General features: G+C 46.2%; 2 protein-coding genes across 2 annotated transcripts in view; both read right to left on the bottom strand.

Moving 5' to 3' along the window:
- LIMK2 (LIM domain kinase 2) overlaps positions 1 to 12207 on the bottom strand; it is a 57692-nt gene extending 45485 nt beyond the window's left edge. Inside the window, exon 1 of the mRNA XM_012657970.1 lies at positions 12120 to 12207. Coding sequence (XP_012513424.1) covers positions 12120 to 12135 — 16 coding nt within the window. The 5' untranslated portion in view covers positions 12136 to 12207. The remainder of the gene's footprint in view (positions 1 to 12119) is intronic.
- A 5058-nt stretch (positions 12208 to 17265) lies between these two features.
- Positions 17266 to 25513, bottom strand: part of RNF185 (ring finger protein 185) — a 50178-nt gene continuing 41930 nt past the window's right edge. Inside the window, exons 6-7 of the mRNA XM_012657968.1 lie at positions 21656 to 21773; positions 17266 to 19776 (exon numbers count right to left, since the gene is read on the bottom strand). Coding sequence (XP_012513422.1) covers positions 19679 to 19776; positions 21656 to 21773 — 216 coding nt within the window. The 3' untranslated portion in view covers positions 17266 to 19678. The remainder of the gene's footprint in view (positions 19777 to 21655; positions 21774 to 25513) is intronic.

The raw sequence follows: 25513 nt of genomic DNA, 5'->3' as shown, positions 1-25513 counted from the left end.
GAGGCAGGTATTATTGTATCCATTTAACAGATGAGAAAACTGAAACTTGGGGTTGAGAGCAGGGGTGACTGGCCACGTGGCAGATCTAGCACTCAAACTCAGGTCTGCCTCGTTTTAAAGTCTCTGCTCTGTCCACTCCACCATGTGAGCACCTGTTCACTCCAATGAGGGAGCCAGGAAAGTCTTTGCAGAGGAAGCTGACACTAGAGCTGAGCCTTGAAAGATGGGAAAGATTTACCAAAGGCTGAGAAAAGATGGGGAAGGGTTGTGCAGGCTGAGAGATCATAGATGGAAGCACAGAGTCAGTACATGTTCCTCCAAAAGGAGGTGCCCTGGACAAAACACAATACTCCTGGTATGGTTCAGATGCCAAATTCTTGAACTAGAGAGGGCAGCTAAGATCAAGCTGTGGTACCTGACTCAGCCCTAGAAAGCAGGACAAGGTTGTTACAAGACTCCCTTGTGTGCCCTGTGTATGCAGCTTTGTTCTCTCTGGGTAACTCCAGACTGCCATAGGCACAGTGACTGTCACCGAACCCTGTTTCGCAGGCACAGGGGCCATGAATAGACAAAGCATGGCTCCCGGCACTTCAAGATTGCTCAGCACCATTCTGGGGCAGCCAGTGTACACAGCTGTCCTTCTGGTACCCCAGGGGAGAATTAAGCTAGCACAAAGCTTTAAAACACCACCTCAACCCACCGGTTCCTCTCCTCTAGTTCCTCAGTGACAGGACAGAAATATGCTCATCACCCATTGTCCCAGGATCTAAAATTCTCAGACTCTCAAGAAGGGTCTTTTTGTTTTTTGGGTGGCAGGGGGCAGAGAGTGTACCACCATTCTCATTTAACAGATAACTCGGGGCTGGGCCAAGGGGTGCCTGGCCAAGTGGCAGAGCTAGCTCCAAACTCAGGTCTGCCTCATTCTAAACTCCAAGTAGAAAAGTCAGAGACTCATTCAAACCAGGCCCAGGTCAGGTTACAGACATCAGGCCAGACAATGAATTACTGAGAGGGTTTTTAATAAACACAGACATCCCAATGAATCTTCCAAGTTCTGGAGTACCTGCCTGAAATATTTTTAAAACTCTTACATGGGAGGGCTTTCGGGGTCAGTTTATGAGCTGCCAGGCCCCATTCCCAGCAAATCTCATTATTTTAGAGCCACACCTTGTTTCTTGCTTTTACTTTTTCACCCAAAAGGAATAGTCTCTAACCTGACCACCCATTTACTAAACAATTCAACATCTTGGCTCTGAATGACTTCTGGCTGTTTCCAAAATTCAGAGAGGAGCAGGACTTTCTACTATGAAGATATTTGAGACAACCTGTTATTGCCACACCCTCCAGAGTCTGTCCGGCTTTCTCCAGTCTTGAGAAACTCAAAGCCATTCAATCATCACTTATTTTAGCACCTGCTCCGTGTTAAGCATGAAGGACCCCAAATCAAGACCCTCTACTCCTTCCTCTCATATCTTCCTGGCTCAACCTTCCAAATGTCTCTCTAGTCCTTCCCTGTCCTTTACCCTAGCCCTAGTTCAGGTCTTTGGCTTCTCTTCCCTGTCTACTGCACAATCTGAGCTGGCTCACCCAGACTCCAAGCTATCTCTGCTCCAGGTCAGACTGCCCAATGTCTACACAACAAAGGCTGGACTATTCAGCATGGCACTCTTGTTCTGCATTCCATCCTGTCTAACCTTCTGGAAGGTGTGCACTTTCAGTTATCTCTGTGTGCTCCCTCTTCTGCCCTGGCTCCTTCTCATTATCATTTAAGTTAGTTCAAGTCGTTCCCATCAAAAAAAATCTCTGGACCCCATTTTATCCTCTAGCTACCATCCTTGCTTCTCCCCTTCAGAGCCACATGTATGAAGAAGTTGCCTAGGCCAGGCCCAGTGGCTTACGCCTGTAATCCTAGCACTCTGGGAGGCCACAGCGGGAGGACTGCTTAAGGTCAGGAGTTCGAGACCAGCCTGAGCAAGAACAAGACCCCGTCTCTACAAATAAATAGAAAAATTAGCTGGGCGTGGGCATGTGCACCTGTAGTCCCAGCTACTCAGGAGGCTGAGGTAGGAGGATGGCTTGAGCCCAGGAGTTTGAGGTTGCAGTGAGCTATGATGACGCCACTGCACTCCAGCTGGGGCAACAGAGCAAGACTCTGTCTCATAAAAAAAAAAAAAAAAAGGGTGCCTACACATCACTGTCCTCATTTCCTCACTTCCCACTTACTGCATAACACATTGCAATCTGGCTTCCACCCCCACCATTTCTCTGAAACTGTCTCACTAAGGTCAACAGTGATTGTTTATTGCTAAATTCAACGGACACACTTCAATCATTCTTTCAGCAAGTATTTACTGCATGCCAACTATGCATCTAACACTGTGTTGGGGAAACAGCAGCAAGCAAGAGAGAGATTAAATATAGAGCAAATATTAAACAATAATATAATTATTTATAATTGGGGCAAGTGGTAAGAAGGAGTTATCAACTAAGAAAACAGGGGCAGGGCAAAGGTGTATTCCTTGAGGAAGTAATTTTCAAACTGAGTTCTAAAGGATGAATATATGGGCGTGGTGGCTCACGCCTATAATCCTAGCACTCTGGGAGGCCAAGGGGCAAGCATTGCTTGAGGTCAGGAGTTCAAGACCAGCATGAGCAAGAACAAGACTCTGCCTCTACAAAAAATAGAAAAATTAGATGGGCATGGTGGCATGTGCCTGTAGTCCCACCTACTTGGGAGGCTGAGGCAGGAGGATCGCTTGAGCCCAGAAGTTTGAGCTATGATGATGCCACTGCACTCAAATTAACCAGGCAGGCCAGATGTGGTGCTCATGCCTGTAATCCTAGCACTTTAGGGGGTTGAGGTGGAGGGACTGCTAGAGGCCAGGAGTTTGAGAACAGTCTGAGCAAGAGCGAGACCCTGACTCTAGAAAAAATAGAGAAATTAGCCAGGCATGGTAGTGTATGCCTATAGTCCCAAATACTCAGGAGGCTGAGGCAGGGGGATGGCTTGAGCCCAGGAGTTTGAGGTTGCAGTGGGCTATGATGATGTCACTGTACTCTAGCCCAGGTGACAGAGCAAGACCATCTAAAAAATACATTAAATAAATAAATTTAGGCAAAAAAGGGGGGCGGGAGGGATAACACTGGAGATGGGGATAGGAGTTGGGGGTGGGACATGTGCAAAGGCCCCGAGCCAGGAACAAAACTCGCACATCTTTAAAGTTGGCTATTGTTACCTTCAAAGGACCAGGGGAACCAAGTCTGCAAGTTTGGCCCCTGGCCTGCTACAGTCCTTCAGTAAACATTTATTGAAAGAGTAAATGGCCCTCACAATATGGCCCCAAAGAACATTTATCTCTTACCATTCCTTACAAAGGGATGCTCTACTAACATCTTTTTTTTTTTTTTTTTGAGATAGTGTCTCCCTCAATCACCCAGGCTAGAATACAGTGGTGTGATCATAGCTCACCACAGTCCCAAACTCCTGGGTACAAGAGATCCTCCCACCTCAGGCTCTCTAGGAGCTAGGAGTACAGGTGCACACCACCACACAGGGATAATTTTTTTTTTAAATATTTTGTAGAGATGGGGTTTTGCTATGCTGCCCAGGCTGGTTTTAAACTCCTGGCCTCAAGTGATCCTCCCACCTAGGCCTCCCAAAGAGCTGGGATTACAGGTGTGAGCCACTGCTCCTGGCCTCTCCTTACATTTTGATCTCTGTTTTCTATTCCCACCACAAACATTCATGTTCTTGTAGCCCGACATTCACACCTCAAGCTACTCCTTTAAGTATAAGATACTTTCCCCATCTTTTCCCTTAATCAAACTTCTATCTTCTCTTGATGGTCCTTTAAAGGCAGGCAGTATTTGTTTGATTGTGTCTATACCTGTTTTATATCATTTGTTCTTTAATTAAAGTTCACTTTGCATGCTTCTGTCTCCTTCAGTCCCTCTCTCTCCACTTTCCTTCCCCCACCCCGTCCCAGCAATAGTGGGCAAGAATTGCATCTTTTATTTATTTACTTAGAGATGGGGTCTCACTTTGTTGCCCAGGCTGGAGTGCAGTGGCTATTCACGGGGGTGCTCTCACTACTGATCAGCACAGGAGTTTTGACCTGCTCTGTTTCTGAGCTGGGCCGGTTCACCCCTCCTTAGGCAACCTGGTGGTCCCCCGCTCCTGGGAGGTCACCACATTGATGCCTAACTTAGTGCAGACACCCAATCGGCATAGCGCACTATAGCCCAGAACTCCTGCGCTCAAGTGATGCTCCCGCCTCAGCCTCCCGTTGTAGCTGGGACTACAGGCATGTGCCACTGTGTCCAGCAAGAATTGCATCTTAGTCATCTCCATATCGCCAGGGCCTAGCACAGGGCCTGATGCAGAACAGACACTCTTTTATGTGGGGAATCCAACTGAAAAGCTGGATCCAACTGCCAGCCATAAAGGTAATTTCCAAAGATAAGTTCCAAAGGTCAGCAGGGATGATTCCACTGGAATAAGTGTTCTGGCTGCCAGACTAGCTATGGGTAAAGTCTTGTGTGGATAAACCTGGCCTTAGTTTATCTGTTGTGCATTCACACTGCTTTTCTTTCTTTTTTTTTTTTTTGAGACAGAGTCTCACTGTGTTGCCCAGGCTAGAGTGCCGTGAGCGTGATCGTCATCCTAGCTCACAGCAACCTCAAACTCCTGGGCTCAAGCGATCCTTCTGCCTCAGCCTCCCGAGTAGCTGGGACTACAGGCATGCGCCACCATGCCCGGCTAATTTTTTCTATGTATTTTTAGTTGTCCAATTAATTTCTTTCTATTTTTAGTAGAGATGGGGTCTCGCTCTTGCTCAGGCTGGTTTCGAACTCCTGAGCTCAAACAATCCGCCCACCTCGGCCTCCCAGAGAGCTAGGATTACAGGCGTGAGCCACCGCGCCCGGCCCACATTGCTTTTCTGTTAGAAAGTACCTGAGCAAGGATATTCTCTTTAGCTCCCTTAACAATCTGAAAGCCAATGATCCTGATTCTCCTACAACCTCTCTTCTAGGAAATATAAGAGAAATATAATACTGGAGTGCAAAGTCTTGGAGATTTCTATGAGGCCCAATGGAAGACCAATCCAGAGTCCAGTCTGCCTGGGAAGTTCTTCCTCTAGGAAAGTATCTCACTGTACCAGGCTGTTCACCTTCTCCCCTCTACAGTGTTTACCTCTCACATTTGCAGACTTATCAACACTGGCTCCTGATTGTTAGAGTCCAGAAAGGGAGCTTGATTAAGTAAACGTTCACAGCAGCTTCAAACAATAAGGGGCCCTTATTAAACAGAAAACTGTGCCTTCCATTATTATTGGAATTTGTTGCTTTTAAGAAGTAGTAAATGTACCATGCGAACAAGGTGAGAACTGCCAACAAATGGCTCATTACAAAGATTCTCACCTTCAGGATCTTTTGAATCTTGGTATAAAATATATTCATTTCATATATGCTTCTTTCTCCCAATGATGTTGTGACAACTATGATGTGACCCTCAAACAATCTGTGAATCCACTGGGCAGGCACTAGGATGACAGGATGGTAAGGATGGAAGAGTCTTTAAAATCATCTAATCTAGGCCTGGAGCGGTGGCTCACGCCTGTAATCCTAGCCCTCTGGGAGGCCGGGGTGGAAGGATCGCTTGAGGTCAGGACTTTGAGACCAGCCTGAGCAAAACTGAGACCCCGTCTCTATGAAAAAAATAGAAAGAAATTAGCTGAAAAACCAAAAAAATATATAGAAAAAATTAGCCAGGCATGGTGGCGCATGTCTATAGTTCCAACTACTTGGGAGGCTGAGGCAAAAGGATTGCGTAAGCCCAGGAGTTTGAGTTGCTATGAGCTAGGCTGATGCCATGGCACTCTAGCCCGGGCAACAGAGTGGGACTCTGTCTCCAAAAATCAAATCAAATCAAATCAAATCATCTAATCTAATCTAACCACTTCATTTTTCTGAAAGAAAAATGGGCTTGGAGAAGGAGAATAGAGTTGCCTAACCATCACAAAGCTAGTGAAAGCTAGTTCAGCAGGGACTCAAACACATGCTCTGAGGCTCCCATGCCAGTTGCATTTGTATTACCCTATGCAGCTTCAGACAAGTTGAGACTTGCTCAAGACCACATAGTTACGCAGTAGAAGGGCTTGATCTGGTACTCCAGCTCAGAACCAGTGCATTTCCCACAACACTCACCTTAAGTTTGGTCTAAGAGGTGAGTTTCTGCAAACTAGTCCTTTTCGGGCCTCAAAGTGGTGAGAAATCCCCAAGCACTGAGAGTTCGAGACCCTAATGCCATGTACAGATCCTATCCTTTCATTTGAAAAAAATCTTTGAAGCTTCTCATGTTCCACCAGACAATAAGAACCAGGAACAAAACCCAGCCAATTCAGTGCAGTATAAAACAAGTATGGTAACCACGGGGCCCCCTGGGAATTGGCAGGTCAGGTGTATAAATCCCACTTGTTCCAGAACAAAGCAGGAAGCAGGGCAGGGCAGCAACTGGTGGGGAACAGCCAAGAGAAAAACACCACATTTTAATGAAATGACTACCAACGAGACTAATACTAATGATGAACATTTCTCTAGATACTGTCTCCTGTATCTCTAAGGTTTTCTTTTTCACTAGTTTACCGAATATTACCAAAGGGAGTGTCTCAGGAAAAAAGATCAGATGATTTTTAAAGGAGCTTCTGAACTTCCCTGAAACTTAGATTCTTCTTTTGTAAAAGGAGAGATCAAATGATTTCTTCCAGCTCTGAAAGTTTGTGACACCAAGCCAGGGCCTCTCATTTTTCACGTTAAGGTACAGACACAGGCATCTCAGAAAGTCTCGTTCTTACTGTTGTTCTATTCTTCCCTTCTTTAGTTTATTAGGAAAAATGTCTGAGGGTTAAGCAAAAGAACTGGAGTTAAGACTTGGCTTTAAAACCCGGCTCTGTTACTGTTTGCCTCTGTGTCCTTGGGCAAATTATTTAACCTCTCTGGGCTTGTCTCCTAATCTTTAAAAAGAGGTTAATACCACTTACCATACAGGATTACCAAGTGGATTAAAAGAAATAATGTAATAGATGTGAAAATACCTCCCGCAGTGCCTGGCACTTAATTGGACCAGTTTGTGAGTTACTTTTCTTCCTTCCTACATGTATATCTAGGACGTTGGCCAGTGAAAAGGTTGAGTTGAATACACTAACCTCTAAAATCTGAAGGGAATGTTCTCAAACCAAATTCAGCAAACTTTTTCTAGGTGCCTATGTGCAAGGCACAGATGAGGCCAGGAACTTACTGGGACCCCTGGTAAGTACTCACTGGGTGTGGGGGACAAGGACATGTACAGAAGTAACATGTCAGAGAGGGACAAACCAGGTGCTGGGGGCAGGACAGGCTCAGTACAGTAATAAGATACACTGTAGAGAGACAGATGAGACAGATGGTTCCTGTGGCTTTCAGGCCACCCAGGCTCTCACTTCCAACCAGTTTACTTAGCTGTGAATGAGTAGGCATTTTCTTATCTGGGAGAAAGCCTGCAAAGAATGTCTTTATCAGAGAACTGGTTAGCCAATGCATATATTCTCATAAAGTAGTTCTCATTGTCAATGGGGGCCAGGGGTGGGGGATCTTTGAGTTCTTCCTATGTGCCAGGCAGTGTCCTAAGCACTATGCAAGTATGAACTAATTAAATACAAGGATCTCATGAGATAAGGACTAGTATTGAAGGACTATTATTCTTACTTTACTGAAGAGGTAACTGAAATACTCACCTAATAAGCTAGAGCTGGAATTAGACCACAGGTCTGCTAGTCTCCAAAGCCTTTCTTTAACTACATTTTAAGCTTTCCTGGACAAATGACAGGCAGAAAGACTTGACAAAATAGAATCCCATGGTGAATGCTCAAGGAATTGTTTTCTTTTTTAAGAGACCGAGTCTTGCTCTGTTGCCTAAGCCAGAGTACAGTAGTGCAATCACAGCACATGGTAGCCTCGTACTCCTGGGTTCACGCGATTCAAGGAATCCACGTTCTAGTTACTATTTGATGTAAGTTAATAGGTAAAAGAGTCTAATTCTTGCTCCTGTATAAAGAAAGATCAAGGATGAGAAAAAAGATAGATTTGTAAGAGACTGCTACAGCTTTAAGTTCTCTCACTGAAATGTCAAAGTGATGCATGCAGGTGTGCCTCACCACTCCCTAGCATGCCCCGGAACCCTAGCCCCTTCAAATTCACACTGACCAGAGCCAGCCCTAGGCTGGGAATCTGCTCAGCCTCCAGAAGCTGCAGAAAACCCATCATGAATGTGGAAAAAGCCTAATATAGCCTCTTGAACACGATGGGTTTTTATTCGGCTTTGAAACCTTCTGGTCCTCTTGGACCCTACTCTGCTCCCTCCATCCCATATCCAGGGCCATCCAACTTACCCTAGTCTCACTATGTTGCCTAGGCTGGTCTCAAACTCTTGACCTCAAGTGATCCTCTTGCCTTGGCCTCCCAAAGTGCTGGAATTACAGGTGTGAGCCACTGTGCCTGGCCACGTCTCACCTTTTTTAAACCTATTTAAGATTTCTCAAAACTTATCTCCTTCAAGAAGTATTCCCTGGCTGGGCGTGGTGGCTCATACCTGTAATCCTAGCACTCTGGGAGGCTGAGGCAGGAGGACTGCTTGAGGTCAGGAGTTCAAGACCAGCCTGAGCAAGAGCAAGACCCTGTCTCTAATAAAAATAGAAAATCAGCTGGGCATGGTGGTGCATACCTGTACTCCCAACTACTTGGGAGGCTGACGTAGGAGGATTACTTGAGCTCAGGAGTTTGAGGTTGCAGTGACCTATGATGACACCATTGCACTCTAGCCGGGGTGACAGAACAAGACTCTGTCTCAAAAAAAAAAAAAAAGTATTCCCTGACCAAAACTGTCAGCCACTCTGGACACCCTGCTATTCTTTGACCATGCCAAGCACATTCCCTGACTACCCACTGCTCCTATCCCCCGTCCTACTTTATTTCTCTTCAAAACATTTATTTCTGATTATGATATTTATATACTTACTATCTCTCCCCACCAGCACATATTACTCCATCAGGTAAGGGATTTGCTCTATCTTGTTTTGTGGCTGAAAGTACTTGGCACACAGATGACACAAAGTAGGAACTCAATATATATTCGTAGAATGAATGTATGAACAGAATTCTCCCTCACCTTTAAAATTTTATAATGTTATCACATATAGGCTTTATTACAGCTTATCTTGATTTGTCCGATTTTTTCTTTCTTTTTTTTAGAGATATGGTCTCGCTCTATTGCCTAGGCTGAAGTGCAGTGGTGCAGGACTATAGGTGCACAACACCATGCCCAGCTAACTTTTAAATTTTTTTTTGTAGAAAAAATTTTTTTTAATTTTTTTTGTAGGGGTCTCACTATGTTGCCCAGGCTGGTCTCAGATTCCTGGCCTCAAGCGATCCTCCTGCCTCCACCTCCAAAAGTGCTGGGATTACAGGTGGGAGCCACTGAGCTTGGCTTTGTTTTTTTCTTAATCACCCTAGACAGTGAATTTCTCAAAGACACAAACCACGTGTTATTCATTTCCACGAATACTTATTATGGGCTTACTATGTACCAGACCCTGTATGTTTCAAACAGCCTAGAATATTGTAAAGAGCACTGGAGGAGGAGTCCTACATTGGTCCTGGTTCTACCACTAGTTGAGTGACCTGGGATAACTCCATTTTCTTCCCTTAGCCTCAGTTTCTATATATGTAAAATGAGAAGACCGTACACTATCTCAAGGCTCTTCTGGCTCTGGCACCTGTTAAAATTTATAAGAGGTAAAACTTGGCCCAGCCCAGTGCTGTAAACATCATAGACACTCGGTAAATATTTGATTTCTTTGTCATTGATTCTCCTGTTACACAAGAGGAATCTAAGGTGTCTTGGAACACAGTTTGGACAGAATAACAAGTAAGAATTGAAGTCCCACCTCCTTCTCTGACTCCACGGGCAACCTTGTTCTGCTGCTGATGATACAGAAAGGATGAAGCACTAAACTTCAAGATGGAAAATATGAACTCTGACCACTACCACTTATTTGGCTATGGAAACTTAATTCATTTAAGCCATATTGACCTTCTCCTAGCTCCTTAAATGTACCACACGCCTTCCTAGGGCAGGGCCTTTTATTTCCCCCTCATCCTAGAGTCCAAAGGCATTTTTTATATGTATTTTTTTATCTTTATTTTTTTCTTTTTTCATTGACTGATTGATTGATTGAGATAGGGGGGCTTACTATGCTGCCCAGGCTGGTCTTGATTTCCTGGCCTCAAGCAATAATCCTCCCACCTTGGCCTCCCAAATTCGCTGGGATTACAAGTGTGAGCCACCACACTGGCCCTCAGGGTCTTTTTATGTTGTTCCCTCTCTCTGCTGGAATATTCTTTGCCCTTTCTTTGGCAGAATTTTACTTATCCTCAGGGGTCAGCATAAACGTGCTTTTTTAGGGTAAGCATTTCCTATACCCCTTACCCCAGTACACTCTTACAGCACCTATCTCAACTGTTTATCTCAGCTCTTACAGCATAGATCTCAATGACTTATCATCCATCTCTAAGACTGTAAGCACCACAAAGGCAAGGACTATGTCTGTTTTGTTTACCACTATACTCCTCAGCATCTGGCTGAATGCATGGCACAGAAGTGCCCAACAAATATTCTTTGAATGAATGGAAGACTGAATAAAATAATGTATCTAGAGGCTTTATGCCTCTAGATAGCTTTTTGGTTCACTGAGAGAAAATCTGATAAAAACTATTGCACTCTAAAATCTTTCACACATTTCTAAGAATCAAGGTTCACATGGCTGTTAGAAATCATTTTAGTTGAAGAACTCTGGAAGCTGAAAAAAAGTTGTTTTAAAAGGAAGGGACAGAAGGCATTTCCATCCCTAGCTTTCTTTCTCTGGAAACCTATTATCACCAATGAGGAGAAAAATCCCATGCTCCCATGGTGAGGAAGTGACCCATTGGTGGCCTGCCTGGTCCTTCTATTCAGGATGGAGGAAGTGACTATCCACAGGCCAAAAGCCAGGAAGCGGGGGCAGATATCCAGCCTAGCCCCCACCCCACCCCCATTCCCTCCTGCTACCTCTAGAAAGCTTCTGGACATTGACCCTGGTGGACGAAGAGACCAAGCCACCCACACAGGTGGCTGGAAAACATAGGAGACCGAAAGTTCCTGATGCTGGTGGAACAGGCAGGGAGGGCAGGAAGCTGCAGGGTGGTGTGTGAGGTGACAGGGAGGGGACTGCAGGCATGGCTAACTCAACTCTGAAGCTACAGTCACCCTTAGCAAGCTCTTCCTTCCAGGAGGGGTTTGGCCACATCCCTCCAGTCTCAGCTTCCACGGGAGGACTCAGAAGCCCACGGGGCCTACTTTCCCCACCTGTAGCACAGATCTTTCAGCCTCAGGAAGAATGGTCCAATCTCTCCTATCCCTATTCCTGTCCTAAACGCCAAGGGAGTCCACATTCCCGTTTTTCCTGCACAGAGTTCCAAGATCCAGGCAATCTCAGGCACCAAGATACCCACGAGAAACCTTAGGACTGGTGGGTAAGTCATATCCTCCTCCGTTTTCCACAGAAAACCCAGAACCCAGGCTACCTCTCCACCTATCTCCTAATCGCCCTGAACCCTAGAGGATCCTGTACTTCCCATATTCCATAGAGCCTTCACCCTAAAGGAACCACAGGCCCCTCAACTTCCTTTAAAAGAGTTTTGATTTGGGAGCCTGCAGCCGCCACATCCCCCTCAAAAAGCCAGACTCCTGGCAGAGCCAGAATTCCTTCCTCCCGGGGAGCTCTACTCGCGGGAAGCCGCCCAACCTGCCCGCCCCTCGGAGCCCTGTCTCCCGGATGCCTCGCCCTCCCAGTTCTCAGAGCCCCAAGATCTCCGAGTCCCTGCGGAGCGCTGTGCCCATCCCCCCGCCAAGTCCCCCTTCTGAAGAGCCCGGACCCACGAGGATCCAATCGGCAAGAAATCCCCGAGAGGCCACCGGTTCCCCTCAGACTCCATGGGCCCAGGCTTCAGAGATAACGGCGGGACCGGGCGGCGAAGCGCTTCCTTACCCGCCAGCGCGGACATGGCCCCGGGAGCGCGAAAATGGGGAGCAGGAGGCGGGTGCCGCGACAGCTCCCCTCAGCTCCCGCCACCGCCTCGGGCTGGGGAGGACTCCAGCCCCAGGCGCGAGCGGGATACACCGCCTACGGCGCCCGGGGAGGACCAAACCACACCTGGCACCCGGGCCTGCCTGCCGACGCTCGGCCCGGCCGCTGCCAGGCTCCGCCCCCGGCGCCCGGCCTCGCCCCCTGGCCCCAGCTCTGCGGTGGTCCTGGCGCCCCCTAGCGCGAGGGGCGTTCTCTCTGGATGCTCGAGCTGATAAGGGTGATTCTGCGCAGGCCGGAAGTCTCAACACCGCGCACTGTTAGAACTCAGCAAATCCAGTCCTCATTTTACACATGGGGAAAGCTGAGGACAGGAGAGGACAAGTTCGACTACCTCGAAATGGCTCAGCTTAGTAGGAGCAGAGGTGGGATGGGAACCCAGGCTTCCTGACTCTCAGTTGAAAGCTCTTTCCAGTAGTGTTTGGAATCAGGAATATGAATGGGGAGAAGCTAGGGCTACTGCACAAATAGTTTGGGGAATTGAGGGTGGATTTTTCTTAGAAGCTTCCAGCACAGAGAAACCATTTCTCCGTGCCCAGTATGACTAAGCTGACAGTAGATAACCTTTAGGTCAAACACGTTACTGAGATGGTGCAACCGGCATCCCAGGGGCAGATCCTTATCGAGGGAGGCCAAGTAGGTATGTAAATAAAGGCATCCCCGCTGGAAGTAGTATGCCCCATTGGAAGAGGAGCAGCCCCTTGCTGGAACACTGGCCTGCTTGCTATTCCCGGGTCTTCCAGTTTTTCAAAACAAGCCCAAAATCCGGGTATTTAGGTGAAATTTCCCACTTCTTAAAAGTGTTGGTAACATTCAAAAAAAATTTTAAGTGCCATGAAGGCCAAATGAAACACACCTGTGAACTAGATTTGCCTGGCAGGCTGCCAGTTTAGAATCTTTTATGTGAAGGAGAGATCACCAGACAAGACAGCAGGCTGGGTTGTGGCAGTTGCTAGATGGTTGAATGGCTTTGAGAACCACTTCCCCTCACTGGGTTCGAAAGGAGACTGGGGTCCTCTGTGTGATGAAGGGTCACCATGTGAGCTATTCCCTGATGACCCTCCCATCTGATTCTCTCATGCTGAGTGAGCCTTTGGCAACTGTCATTTCCCTAGATCATATTTAGATCTTGGGGAAAAAAGTCCAAATGACCGGGAAGAGGCAGGGATGGGGCCCAGGGAAATGGATCCTGTCCTCCCCCAACCAACTACAAAGTTCAATCCAGCTGCCTCTGGTCCCAGGAGCTGGGGTAAGCAAATGCGAGTACGATTCTCTTTCTTCCTGCCCTGACCATCTAATTCAAACCAGATGCCGGTCAGATTTTTCTATTCTGGATGTGGCAGGTGGCCCCTGATGTCCTGAGTGTGCACAAAGTGCTTGGGAGGAGGGTTGTGCCTGACTTCTGTTAATTCCTGGGAACGCTTTTCAGTAGTCAGTTTTAAAGTTTCTGAGGAAATCATTGATTATAGTAAATACAAGACTGTGTATTAATTAAAGTAACAAGAACCCAAGGGACTCCCCTGACAAGCCACCTCATGGCTAGCAAAAAGCGGACATGGGATTTTATTCATCCTGCATATAGAAAGGGGTTACACTGTATTTGCCCAGGCACCAAGGCACTGGCAACTTTGGAACCAAGACCTCCTGGTGTCTTCCCTCTCCCTCTGCCCCACAGCAAGGCACCCAGGTCAATCTCTCCTCCCTCCTCACTCTCTCTCACATTCCACTTTCCTACCTCCAGCCTCATGATCTTCACCAGCAGGGAGTGGGGAGATAGCCAACTCCCCCAAGTTCTTCTCCCAGGGAAGTTCAGGTGACTCTGAGAAACACATGTTGAAATGTGAAAGGAATAGCTATCTGTAGAAATGCTATAATCAAGAGATATCTTTCTTTTCTTTTTTTTTTGTAGAGACAGGGTCTCACTCTTGCTCAGGCTGGTCTCAAACTCCTGAGCTCAAGCGATCCTCCCGCCTTGGCTTCCCTGCTACAACTAGCCTCCTTGCTAGGATTACAGGCGTGAGCCACTGCGCCTGGCCAAGAGATATCTTTCTAATATGGACCCAAAGAACACTTCAAAATCACTTGTGAACTCAAAGGGGACTTCTGGAGGGTAGAAAAGGACTCGGCGGGGAGACAACCTACTGGGTTTCTAGTACCCCAACTCACCTGTCCGCAGTTGTTTAGCTGACCATGGCTTGTCAGTCTCTGAGGCCAGATCCTGCTGACTGCCTCACAATCAACCCGCTGAGCCTAGGACCCTGAAAATCTGGACCTTGAAAACCACCTTAAGGTTCTGCCATCCTGAGGGTACTGGTCTATTGCTACCCAGCCAGACCTTCCCAGTGTCACTTCCACTTGCTTCAAACTGAGCCCGTTGCTGGCCTCTAGTCTCTCCCCTCCTTGAATCATCCCACCTAAGACAGACTGATTAATCTTCCAAAAGCATATTTCTGATCCTGTCAACTCTCTGTTCAAAAGCCTTCAAAAGCTCCCCATTGCCTACAAAATAAAGGCCAAACCAGGCCCTCATGAGCTGACTACATCTCACCCTGCAGCCTTGTCTCCCCACTCCCTCCTACTTCAAGATTGTTTGCTTTTTCCTGAGCACTTTCTGCTTTTGCACCCCCTGCCATTCCTACAACCACCAACTCCCCATGTTCTCTGTAATTTTGTACCTCACTCTGCCTAGAAGTGGTCTTCTCAACTCTAAAAACATTGTTATTTTCAATTATATCATTTTGCAACCCCTATGAATTAATCAAAATCTGTACTGTCCAATATAATAGCCACATGTGGCTATTTCAATTAAGACAAAATGGAACTAAAAATTCAGTTCCTCAGTTCACTGGCCACATTTCATGTGCTTGATAGCCACATATGGCTAGTGGCTACTGTGTTGGACAGTGCAGATATAGAACATCTGTATCACTGCAGAAAGTTCTATTGGATAGTGCTGTTCTAGACATTGATCCATAATGACTTCTAACGTCACAAAGAGGGACTACAAGACATTATGTGTTTCCTGGTAAGATGCAACAAGTGTATACTAGCACCTACAATTGCAGTCCCCAACCCCCGGGGCCACGGACCAGTAGTGGTTCATGGCCTGTTAGGAACTGGGCCACACAGCAGCAGGAGGTGAGTGGTGGGTGGGTGAGTGAGTGAAGCTTCATCTGTATTTACAGCCGCTCCCCATCGATAGCATCACCACATAAGCTCCACCTCCTGTCAGATTGGTGGGGACATTAGGTTCTCATAGGAGCTAACCCTACTGTAAACTGCACATGCGAGGGATCTAGGTTGCCGCTCCTTATGAGAATCTAATGCCTGATGATCTGAGGTGGAGCTGAGGCGGTGATGCTAGTGCTGGGGAGAGGCTGCAAATACGGATTATCATTAGCACAGTGGTTTCACTGCACAGTAAATGTAATGCGCTTGCATCATCCCCAAACCATTCCCCCACCCCTGCTCCATGAAAAAACTGTCCTGAAACCAGTCCCTGGTGTCAAAAAGGTTGGGGACTGCTGACCAACAACATAGTCTTACCAAAAAAAAAAAAAAAATTAAACTTGAATCTGGTCAAGCCTCTAGATCTAACAACCAATTTATAGAAACTACATGGGTAAGAGGAGTTTGTTAAATAACACTACAGCGATGCGATAGCAAAATTGAGGCTGTGGGAAACTCAACAGGACAAATAACTTGTTTCTTAACAGATAAACTGCCAAGTGAAAGAGACTTAAGAAACAATAGCAACACACGGATCTGATATGGACCTCAATTCAAACAAGCTATACAGAGAAGTTGAGGCTGAGTGTGGTGGCTCACACCTGTATTCCCAGCACTTTGGGAGCCCAAAGCAGGATCACTTGAGACCTGGGCAACATAGTGAAACCTCAGCTCTACAAAAAATAATACAATTAGCCAAGTATGGTATTGTGTGCCTATAGTCCCAGCTACTCAGGAGGCTGAAGCAGGAGGATTGCTTGAGCCCAGGAGTTTGAGGCTGCGGTAAGCCATGATCCCGCCACTGCACTCCAGCCTGGGAAACAGAGTGAGATCCTGTCTCACACACATACACACACAAAAGTTAAGATAACTAGGGAAAGTTAAACAATGATTGGATATATGATGACATTAAGAAATTATTTTTTAAGGTATATAAATGGTATTTTGTTTTAAAAATCCTTATCTCTGAGATGCATATTGTTAATACTTATTGATAACATATGACTGGGATTTGCTTCAGAATAGTCCAGGCAGGGGGAGAGCAGAGCACTGTGAGGTGGGTGATGCAACAGGACTGGCCCTCAGTTGATAGTTACTGGGGTTCGGCGACTGATACATGGAGGCTCAGTTGTCCTGCTACTCTGTTTTGTTTGAAAACAAAAATCCTGTCCATTTCTTATTGGACTTATGAGTTCCTGAAGTTCCCTAACCATTGCATTCCCCAATCTATCTTGGCACTATTCAACTTGATAACTGTTAGGTCAAAGTCTAAGGAGGAAGAAAAGAGCTGTTTTCCAAGGAATGACCTATAGCTCTGGTATATTGTGGAGCCTGAGGCTGGGCCAGATTCGTAACTTCACCAACATCTTTCGCCTCCTACCACACTCTGTTACTGATGAACCTCTGCGAGGGACACACCCTCTGCTCTGCTCCAGGGAAAGGACTTGGCTGAGGGCCCACCTGCCCAATCACTGAACATATGGAGATACTGACATTGAGTAACCTGTGATCATGCTAAAAGCTCTGGTGGGCCACAAGCTAAGCTCTACTGTGGCAGCTTTTCACTGGCAAGCTTAGGAATTCCACGCACCTGTCAGGACTGGGGCTGCCTGTCGGACGGGTTACACCTTGGGCAGGGCTGTGTACGAAGCCAGGGCTCCAGCCTACACTTTTCATCTCTAATTACTCATGGCTGTTTGAAGACTTTCGTCCTTACTGCGACATTACCAAGGATGCACAGTTGCTTCCCAGAGGCCAGACCAGTGTGACTTCTCCCCACCCGTTCACTGTCCACAACAGAGACAAGAAGTCCAAGCTCACAGTAATGTAAAACCATTTCTTTAATTCTAAATCAAATTACTTTCACAACAGTGAAAATTAGTGACTGGTTAAGGTGTGCCATTGTACATATTGTCATTTTCTGACTGCGGTCAGGACCTGGTTCTAGTCCACAAGGGGGCAGAAGGAGGGTGGAGGTCAAGAACACAGAGAACACACAAAAAAGGAAGAAAAGCTGCCTTGGCAGAGGGATAAGTGGTGAGCCTGCACAGGGGTGGGGGGAGGGGGCTGCCTGTCCGGGCCAAGCCAGCAGTCCCAAGTCAGCTCTTCTGCCCCAGCAACTGGCAGAGGGTGAGTGGGGACCTAAAAGGGCATGTGGCCAACGTGGCTTCGCTAACAGGTTCCCAAGATGCCTTTGTTGGTGGAGCTCTCCCGGGCTCACTCCATTTTGTTACACAGTCCAAATGATTCAGTCTTCCTACCCACAACTCTTCTTTAATCTTTCTTCTGGAAACCCGTTTCTGCTGGGCCTGACTGAAGTCCTCTCTTCTAATAGTTGGGGCCATTGCACTGAGGGAATCCCATGAATTTTCTCTAGAGCAGAGAAACTCCAGGGGCCTCTCAGACTTTAGGGATTTCCAGAAGGTGATAAAAAGAGCACTCTTATGTGGGTGCCCAGGAATGTTTAAAATCCATCAGGCACACTGTACAGCCAGTGGCTTATTCCTCCCAAGTGGATTCGGCAAACGAATCTCCTACTCAATACTTTATATTTTGTCTGTTTAAACACTGAACTCTGGTATTGATAGGTGCAAAGGAGAAGGGGTGGGGCTGTAGAGAGGGGAGAGCTTCCTTCATCTTCCTCAAGGTCTTTGTGCTACAAACTATGCAGAGCCATATCTGGAAAAATGCACTAGGTGGGGCTTCCTACCATTTGTTAGATTGCTGGGGGTTAGCCAGGAGCAGTGTGGACTGACAAAGAGAAAGGCCCCCAGAGGAAGTCATCTCCTCCCACCTTCGCGGTCTCCAGGAAGAAGCTGGATTTTTAGGATGAGGACTGGCAGGCAGAGCAAGAACCATTCCACCAGGTGAACTGTCCTACCTGCCTGGCACCACACTCCTTTGATAAGATTCAGAGGAAGAAGGCTAGGAAATTGAAAAACGAATCAAGGGCTTGGAAAGAATAATTTCCCCTGGATTCCACAGGAAGGAAGATCATATCATATCACTGTGCTGGGGTTCCCCAGGCCCTGCTGCCTGGCTTTACAAATGATCAGGAGTTGCTTGCTTGGGAGTCACATGCTTTCCTGGTTTTAGCACATGTAAAAGGACTTTTCAGGGGAATCCATCATGCCTTAGCAAAATCAAGGGTACAAGTGAGTCTTCCCTCCCCCGCCTCTTCACAAAGAACAATTTGGCTTCTGAGGATGGTGGTCTTCCATATGCAGCTGGGCTGACCTGACAAAGCCCCCATTTTCCTCTGGGCTGGTTCTGGGAGAGGATGCACTTGAGCTTCTGCAGCCTAGGGGACAGGGCTGCTTATTCAGTTGTTCCCGCATCAGAGTTCCAAATCCCACCAAAGCCCTGACTCCAGGTCTTTCCCAATGGGTAGCACTCAGTCCTGGCTTCAGCAGTAGTCTAGGCTGTTTGCTCTCTGGTAGAGAGAGACAGATGCACACAGTTGTAGGGAGAAAGCTGATGGGAAATCTATGAGTGAAGCCACATGTCTCACCAGGGATAATCTATGCCAGGAAACCAGGAGGTCATTCGAGCTGCTCTCTGGGGCCAAAGACACTGAGCATGGCTCAGAGCCAGTAAGGGATCTTTGGTTCTCTTGTGAATTCATGAAGTGACTCCAGCTTTAGCTGCTGTAATTATGATCTTTATGGGGCAGCAATTTCTTGCATCTCTTGCATCTCTGCTGAGGAAGAGGAGGGGGAATGGGAAGGGAAGGAAAGAAGACAGAGCAGCACTGGGATTTGGAAGGGGAACCTCACTGTATGAGGAGCCCCCACTGGCTTTGGAGGCCACTTACCAAGGAGTATTTAAAGAGAAAGAAAGTTTCCAAATATCATTTGGTTCATCCTTTTGTTTTTGTAATATTAAACTCAGGTGAAATTGTACTCTGACAGTTTCTCTCTTTCTGCTTCTTCCCTGTGCAGAGTCAGGACCTGCTGAGCTGGCTGAAACAAGATTTCATAGTGTCATCCATGAGAGGAGACTCAATGCCAAGGCCTGAGGTTACAGTAGGGTGTTTACAGCAGTGGCGACACTCGGAGGTCCTTGACAACTGGTCTTGAGTTCCAAAGCTCTGATGGAGAAGCAAGACTCCTTGATGTGTTACTGATCCCACTGATTCCAAGGGTCAGGATTATCCAGGAAGCCAAATACCAGGAGTGGGGGTGGCATGTCACCAGTCTAGAGGCCCTGCCATGGATGCAGGCAGAAGCCCAGCATTAGGCAATAAGGAGCCAGAACATGATCACCAGGGCCACAAACAGGAAGAGGCGTGACAGGAACTGTTCATCCACATACTGGGGTGTCCCAGGGACAGCTGCAGAGACAGGAGGGAGAAGAGAGGCTGTCAGAATGCTACAGCTACACAGAGTACCCCCTTGAGGCCAGAATTTGAGAGCCTTAGTCTTTATCTCTTTACTATGACAACAGAATCCTGCACACTAAAAAAGATTGCCAAATCCTGAATAATATCAGGCAAAACAAAAAAAATATGTGGAACAATAACAATGAGGACAGGGTCTCCAATTTATCATAAAACAGTTTTGCCTGCACATGCAAATAAATTGGTTGACTAACAGGAAACTCCTAGAAGAAATAGTAAAAGAAAAGCTACTGATTATTAAGCATCTTCTGTGTGTTAGTGTTTTATACACATTATTATTTGGTGGATACTATTATTACCATTTTGCTTAAGAAGCAGTTGAAGCACAAGTATGAGGTGACCTGCCCAAGATCTCAAGGCTTGTGAGTTACTGGCAGAGCTGTGCAGTACTCTCCAGCCTCTCCGCACACTCCCTACCCAGGGCCCTACAGGGGGTGCCTTCCTGTTCTGGGAGAGCAGTAGGACCCAGACACAGAGAATGACTTGTCCCCTCCCAAGGTGTGGCAAAGTAGAGGCAGAAATGGGGTGAGAATCTAGCTCTCTACTTCTCTCTGCTTTGAGAAAAGCTACCGTTTAGAGGTCCCTGTCCTGACTTTGAGGGAAGGAGTGTAAGAGAATCTATATCCAGGATTGGCAAACTAAACTGTACCAAACATGACAAAGGAAAACTGATTGTGGTGGGGGATAAGGTGAACCAGAGCCTACCGTGGCTGCAGAACTCTGTTTAACTGGAGAATCCTGGTCCAGAGCCTTGGACCAGGTTAGAAGGAAGCAAGCTAACAGACAGGGACCTGTCCTTGCCTCAGGGCAGAGCACAACCTACCCTTTGGGGTCTTCTTCCTCTGAGAAAACAACATGTGAACAGAGGAGAAACTTTTGAGGTAGATAAGAAAGGGCATTCCCAAGATCTCTTGTTGAGATTTTCAGTTGGGTGCTCTGATGGATTCAGGCAGGCAGGCAGTCAATAAAGACTATCCATCACCTGCTATGTGCCAAGGACCAGGGTGGGGAAGGGAACAATTGGGATGACCCAGACATGGGTTACCATCTCTGGGGCATAAGCGTCTGACCAGAACCATGCATTGGTCACTTCTGTACCCCACACTGTGCCTAGTGAACACTAGGTTCCAATGATCACAGCTCTTCTGCAGGCTTCAAGGTAAGGATCCTGACTCAGGTGTCATGTGAAAGAATACAGGGCACCCATCCTACTGCCCTGCTCTATACTGAATGTAGGTGACACTTGCAAGCAGCTGGTGGGAGAAACACAACAGCAGGTGGCAGACCTAGGCACGGTTCCCCTAGGGTTGAGGCTTGGGACCAGCCCCATGTGTGTTTTGAGGGAAGCTGGATAGAGATGCCAGAGAATGGAGATGTCCTGACATCCTTGTGGGTGGCCTCGCCCCTCCCTGCCCCCAATGGTCAAAGTCTGGGGTACATGTGCAGAACCAAGCTTTTCCTCAGCTGGGTATCACTTATAGTTTTTCATTTTATAGATATCGGGCATGTCTTGGCAAACATTACTAACCATTTTCTGATCTGTAAAATGGGGCTAATCACACATCTCTTCCACAGGGTTGTGATGATCCCCTGGGTTTGGAATGGAAAGTGTTCTGCATGTGCCTAACACTTGGTAAGTTCAATATTGTTTAGCATGATTACTAGTGATCTGAAAACAGTTTAAGATATTTTGAAAAGGCTGATTATCCCAGTAGTGACAATTATCTGTAACTTATATACTGCTGAATATAAGGAGCTTTCAAGCAGGATTACTAAGATATCCTCCTGATTTCTTAAGGAAATAAGGCCTTACCTGGAGGAGGCCGCCCATCATTTATGTTAAATGCTGTGGCAAATATCCCAAAGGGAAATGCCCCAATTCCAAAAGACATCTGGAAGCCACCATCTCCAAATCCAAATCCTTGAAATCCCTATGTGGAAAAAATGCAATTAAGAGGAGAACAAACAAGCAGGTTTCTCCTGTGCCTGTCAAACACAACATACCTCATGTGTCATCTTGGATGTGGTACCTGCCTCTCTCCTCCCTGCTCTCTGCCAAATGTTTCCAAGAGGGGACAGCTTTCCTCCCATCTAGACTCAAAGGCAGAGGAACTCTGGCAGCCCTCTGCTCTTCCAGCCTTAACTCCCAGCTAAGGATCTGTGAATGGGCCAAAAAGGACTGGCTCTGACCCACATGAAACACTCTGCTTACACAAGTTAAGTCTCTCAGGGATCCAGGTTCTTTTCCAGAGTCCCACATTAGCCAGTAACATTTTCTACATGCTTTATAGCAGCAACACTGGCAATCACCCCCATGCCCAATTATAAGGGAGCATCAAAACAAGCTAACAGTAGAAGTCAAGACCAAAATCTCGGCCAGGCACAGTGGCTCACACCTGTAATCCTAGCACTCTGGGAGGCCGAGGTGGGAGGATCGCTTGAGGTCAGGAGTTTGAATCCAGCCTGAGTGAGAGTGAGACGCCGTCTCAATTAAAAATAGAAAAAAATTAGCTGGGCATGGTGGCATGTGCCTGTAGTCCCAGCTACTCAGGAGGCTGAGGCAGGGGGATTGCTTGAGCCCAGGAGTTTGAGGTTGCTGTGAGCTAGGCTGATGGCACAGCACTCTAGCCCAGGTGACAGAGCAAGACTCTCTCTCTTAAAAAAAAAAAAAAAAAAAAAAACCTTGATACATGCTCTCAAAAGACCATTATGCTGACTTATGCAGTAACACAAAAATACTCTTGTGACCAAGTTATCAGACAAAATTGGTTGAACACCATGGTCATAAGTACATGACAATTTTTTTTTAAATTTTCTGTTTTCTTTCTTTTTTTTTTTTCTTAAGACACAGGGTCTCCACTCTATCACCCAGGCTGGAGTACAGTGGCACAATTATGGCTCACTGCAGCCTCGAGCTCCTGGGCTCAAGCAATCCTCCTGCCTCAGCCTCCTGAGTAGCTAGGATTACAGGTGCACACCACCATGACTGACTAATTTTTAAAAAATATTTTTTGTAGAGATGGAGTCTTACTATATTCCCCAGGCTGATCTCAAACTCCTGGCCTCAAGTGATCCTCCCACCTCGACTTCCCAAAGTACTGGGATTATAGGCATGAGCCACTGTGCCTGGCTGACAATATTTAGATATGTTAACAAGATATAGACAAGAATTTTCCTTCAAAAATTTAATGTCACACAGAATTTTAAAAATTTAAAACACTAATTTTCTGATTATGAAAGTAATATATGCTTCTTATAAGAAAGTCACACATTATAGGAACAACTGACAAAGAAAGTCAGAGATCTCCTTTTCAGCCTCCTAGCTCTTAGCGGCTAAGAGACTTAATCTAAGACTTAGCCACTTCCTCCCACCCCCGAAATAACCACTGTTAGCAGTTTGGTGTATTATCCTCAGGTGCATGTTCTACACCGAATCATCTCTCACATGAAAAGATCCAGTAGGGGCGGGGCGCGGTGGCTCACGTTTGTAATCCCAGCACTCTGGGAGTCTGAGGCGGGTGGATCATTTGAGCTCAGGGGTTCGAGACCAGCCTGAGCAAGAGTGAGACCCTGTCTTTACTAAAAATAGAAAGAAATTAGCTGGACAACTAAAAACATACATAGAAAATAGCCGGGCATGGTGATGCATGCCTGTAGTCCCACCTACTCAGGAGGTGAGGCAAGGAGGATCGCTTGAGCCCAGGAGTTTGAGGTTGCTGTGAGCTAGGCTGACGCCATGGCACTCTAGCCTAGGCAACAGAGTGAGACTCTGTCTCAAAAAAAAAGAAAAGATCCAGTAGGAACAATAATATTATGAATAAGTAACTTCCTTCTTTTAAGTGTGAACTCTGTGCCAAGTATTAGGCCCTGGGACACTCGAATTGTGTCTAATTCTTACATCAGCATCATCTGCATTTTACAGATGACCAAACTCAGGCATGGAGATTTGAAGTAACTTTACCAAGGAGTAGAGTTTAGATTTAAAACTAAGTCAGTCTGATCTGAAACCTCATGTTCTTAATTACTGTGAATATCTTACAAATATTTTTTTCTCTTCCTCTGTATCCCTAGCAAGATCGTTAGAACAAATATGACTTAAAATAATAATAGTAATAAAAAGAATATTGTACTCTTCGTAAAGAGCTGACTGGCCTTTATTTGTAAGTCTTTTGCAAGACTCAAAAGTAACCACTTCCTGTCCCATACTGAGCAGCCTGGCATTGAGCTCCAAATTTCTTGATGGATGGCACTACCTATAAAGCCTAATAGCTGACTTAATAAGAGGGCAAACCTATGGGCAAGGAAAACAATGCGTTTCCATCTCCTCAGTGCAGAAATGCCTCCTACTCAGACCCAACATGGTTGAGTCTGAGGGCTCCTGGGACTGAGGCTGCCTTACCTGGGAAGGTGCAATTGTTTCATCAGGACCCACGGATTCATTCAGTGCAATCCTGAGGACTGGCCTTTCTGCTTCCCTTCTAGCAACATCTATATGATCCCACAAGTCCTCACATTTGGTGGGTTTATGTTGCTGGGGCAGAATATACAAAAAAATCACTATCAGCTGCAGGTGCTTATAAATGCTAGAGGTGTGCACCGCAGTCATCAAGGCCAGGCCTCTGGTTTCCTGGGGCCTCTGATTGCTGCGTTAATTGCTAATGCTCTGTGAGGAACCAGAGCCTGGGAAGGTTAAGTGGTATCGTCTGGTGGCGAAGAGCAGGGACTTCAATACCAGCCAGATCTGATTTTCAGCCTTGTATATGTGGCCCTGAATGGGTGACTTCACCTATCTGGTCCTCAGTTTCCTCTTCTGTTAAAGGGGTTGATGTTAGGCTTAAATGACATCATACATATAAAGCACTAAACATATAGAGCTGACTTATAGTTCTTTGCAAATAATAGCCATTGAACAAATGTTCACTGCTAATATTATTCAGGGTAATGTGGACAAGAGACCTTCAATTTCTCTCAAGATCCCAGACTCAATAATCCTACTCCTGGGAATCCTCAGGAGATGCCATAATTCAAATAAGAAAAAAAGAGTGCAAATATGGTCACTGTAGTATAATTTAAACAGCAAAATCTAGAAGCAACTAAAAAGTCCTACAATTAGGCAAACCTAAATTATAACGCATCAAAACTCAATAAAAGGCCAGGCATGGTGGATCACACCTGTAATACTAGCACTCTGGGAGGCTGAGATGGGAGGATTGCTTGAGATCAGGAGGTCAACACCAGCCTGGGGAACAGAGAGACCAAGTCTTTACAAAAAAATTTAAAAACTAGCCAGGTGTGGTGGTGCATTCCTGTAGTCCCAGCTACTTGGGAGGCTGAGGCAGGAGGATCACTCAAGCCCAGGAGTTTGAGGTTGCAGTGAGCCATAATCACACCACTGCTCTCTAGTCTGGGTGAGAGAGCGAGATCTTGTCTTAAAAAAATAAAAAAACTCACCTCAATGGAATAAATGACAGCCTTTAAAAATAATAAAGAGTATATTTCAGAGCATTATGGAAAATACTGCCAAGATTAAATTTTAAAGCAACAAATAGAATGGTGATGGCTACATAAAAATACATATACACAGCATACAGATGAAGAGAACATGGGGAAATAAGATTTTAACAAGAAATTTTTTTTAAGGCTAACAGCTGATTTAAATGTGCAATTTTTT

The sequence above is a fragment of the Propithecus coquereli genome, unplaced genomic scaffold (assembly GCF_000956105.1).
Source record: "Propithecus coquereli isolate 6110/MARCELLA unplaced genomic scaffold, Pcoq_1.0 Scaffold567, whole genome shotgun sequence".
Classification (NCBI taxonomy): Eukaryota; Metazoa; Chordata; class Mammalia; order Primates; family Indriidae; genus Propithecus; species Propithecus coquereli.
This window is presented reverse-complemented; position numbering and strand designations above follow the sequence as displayed.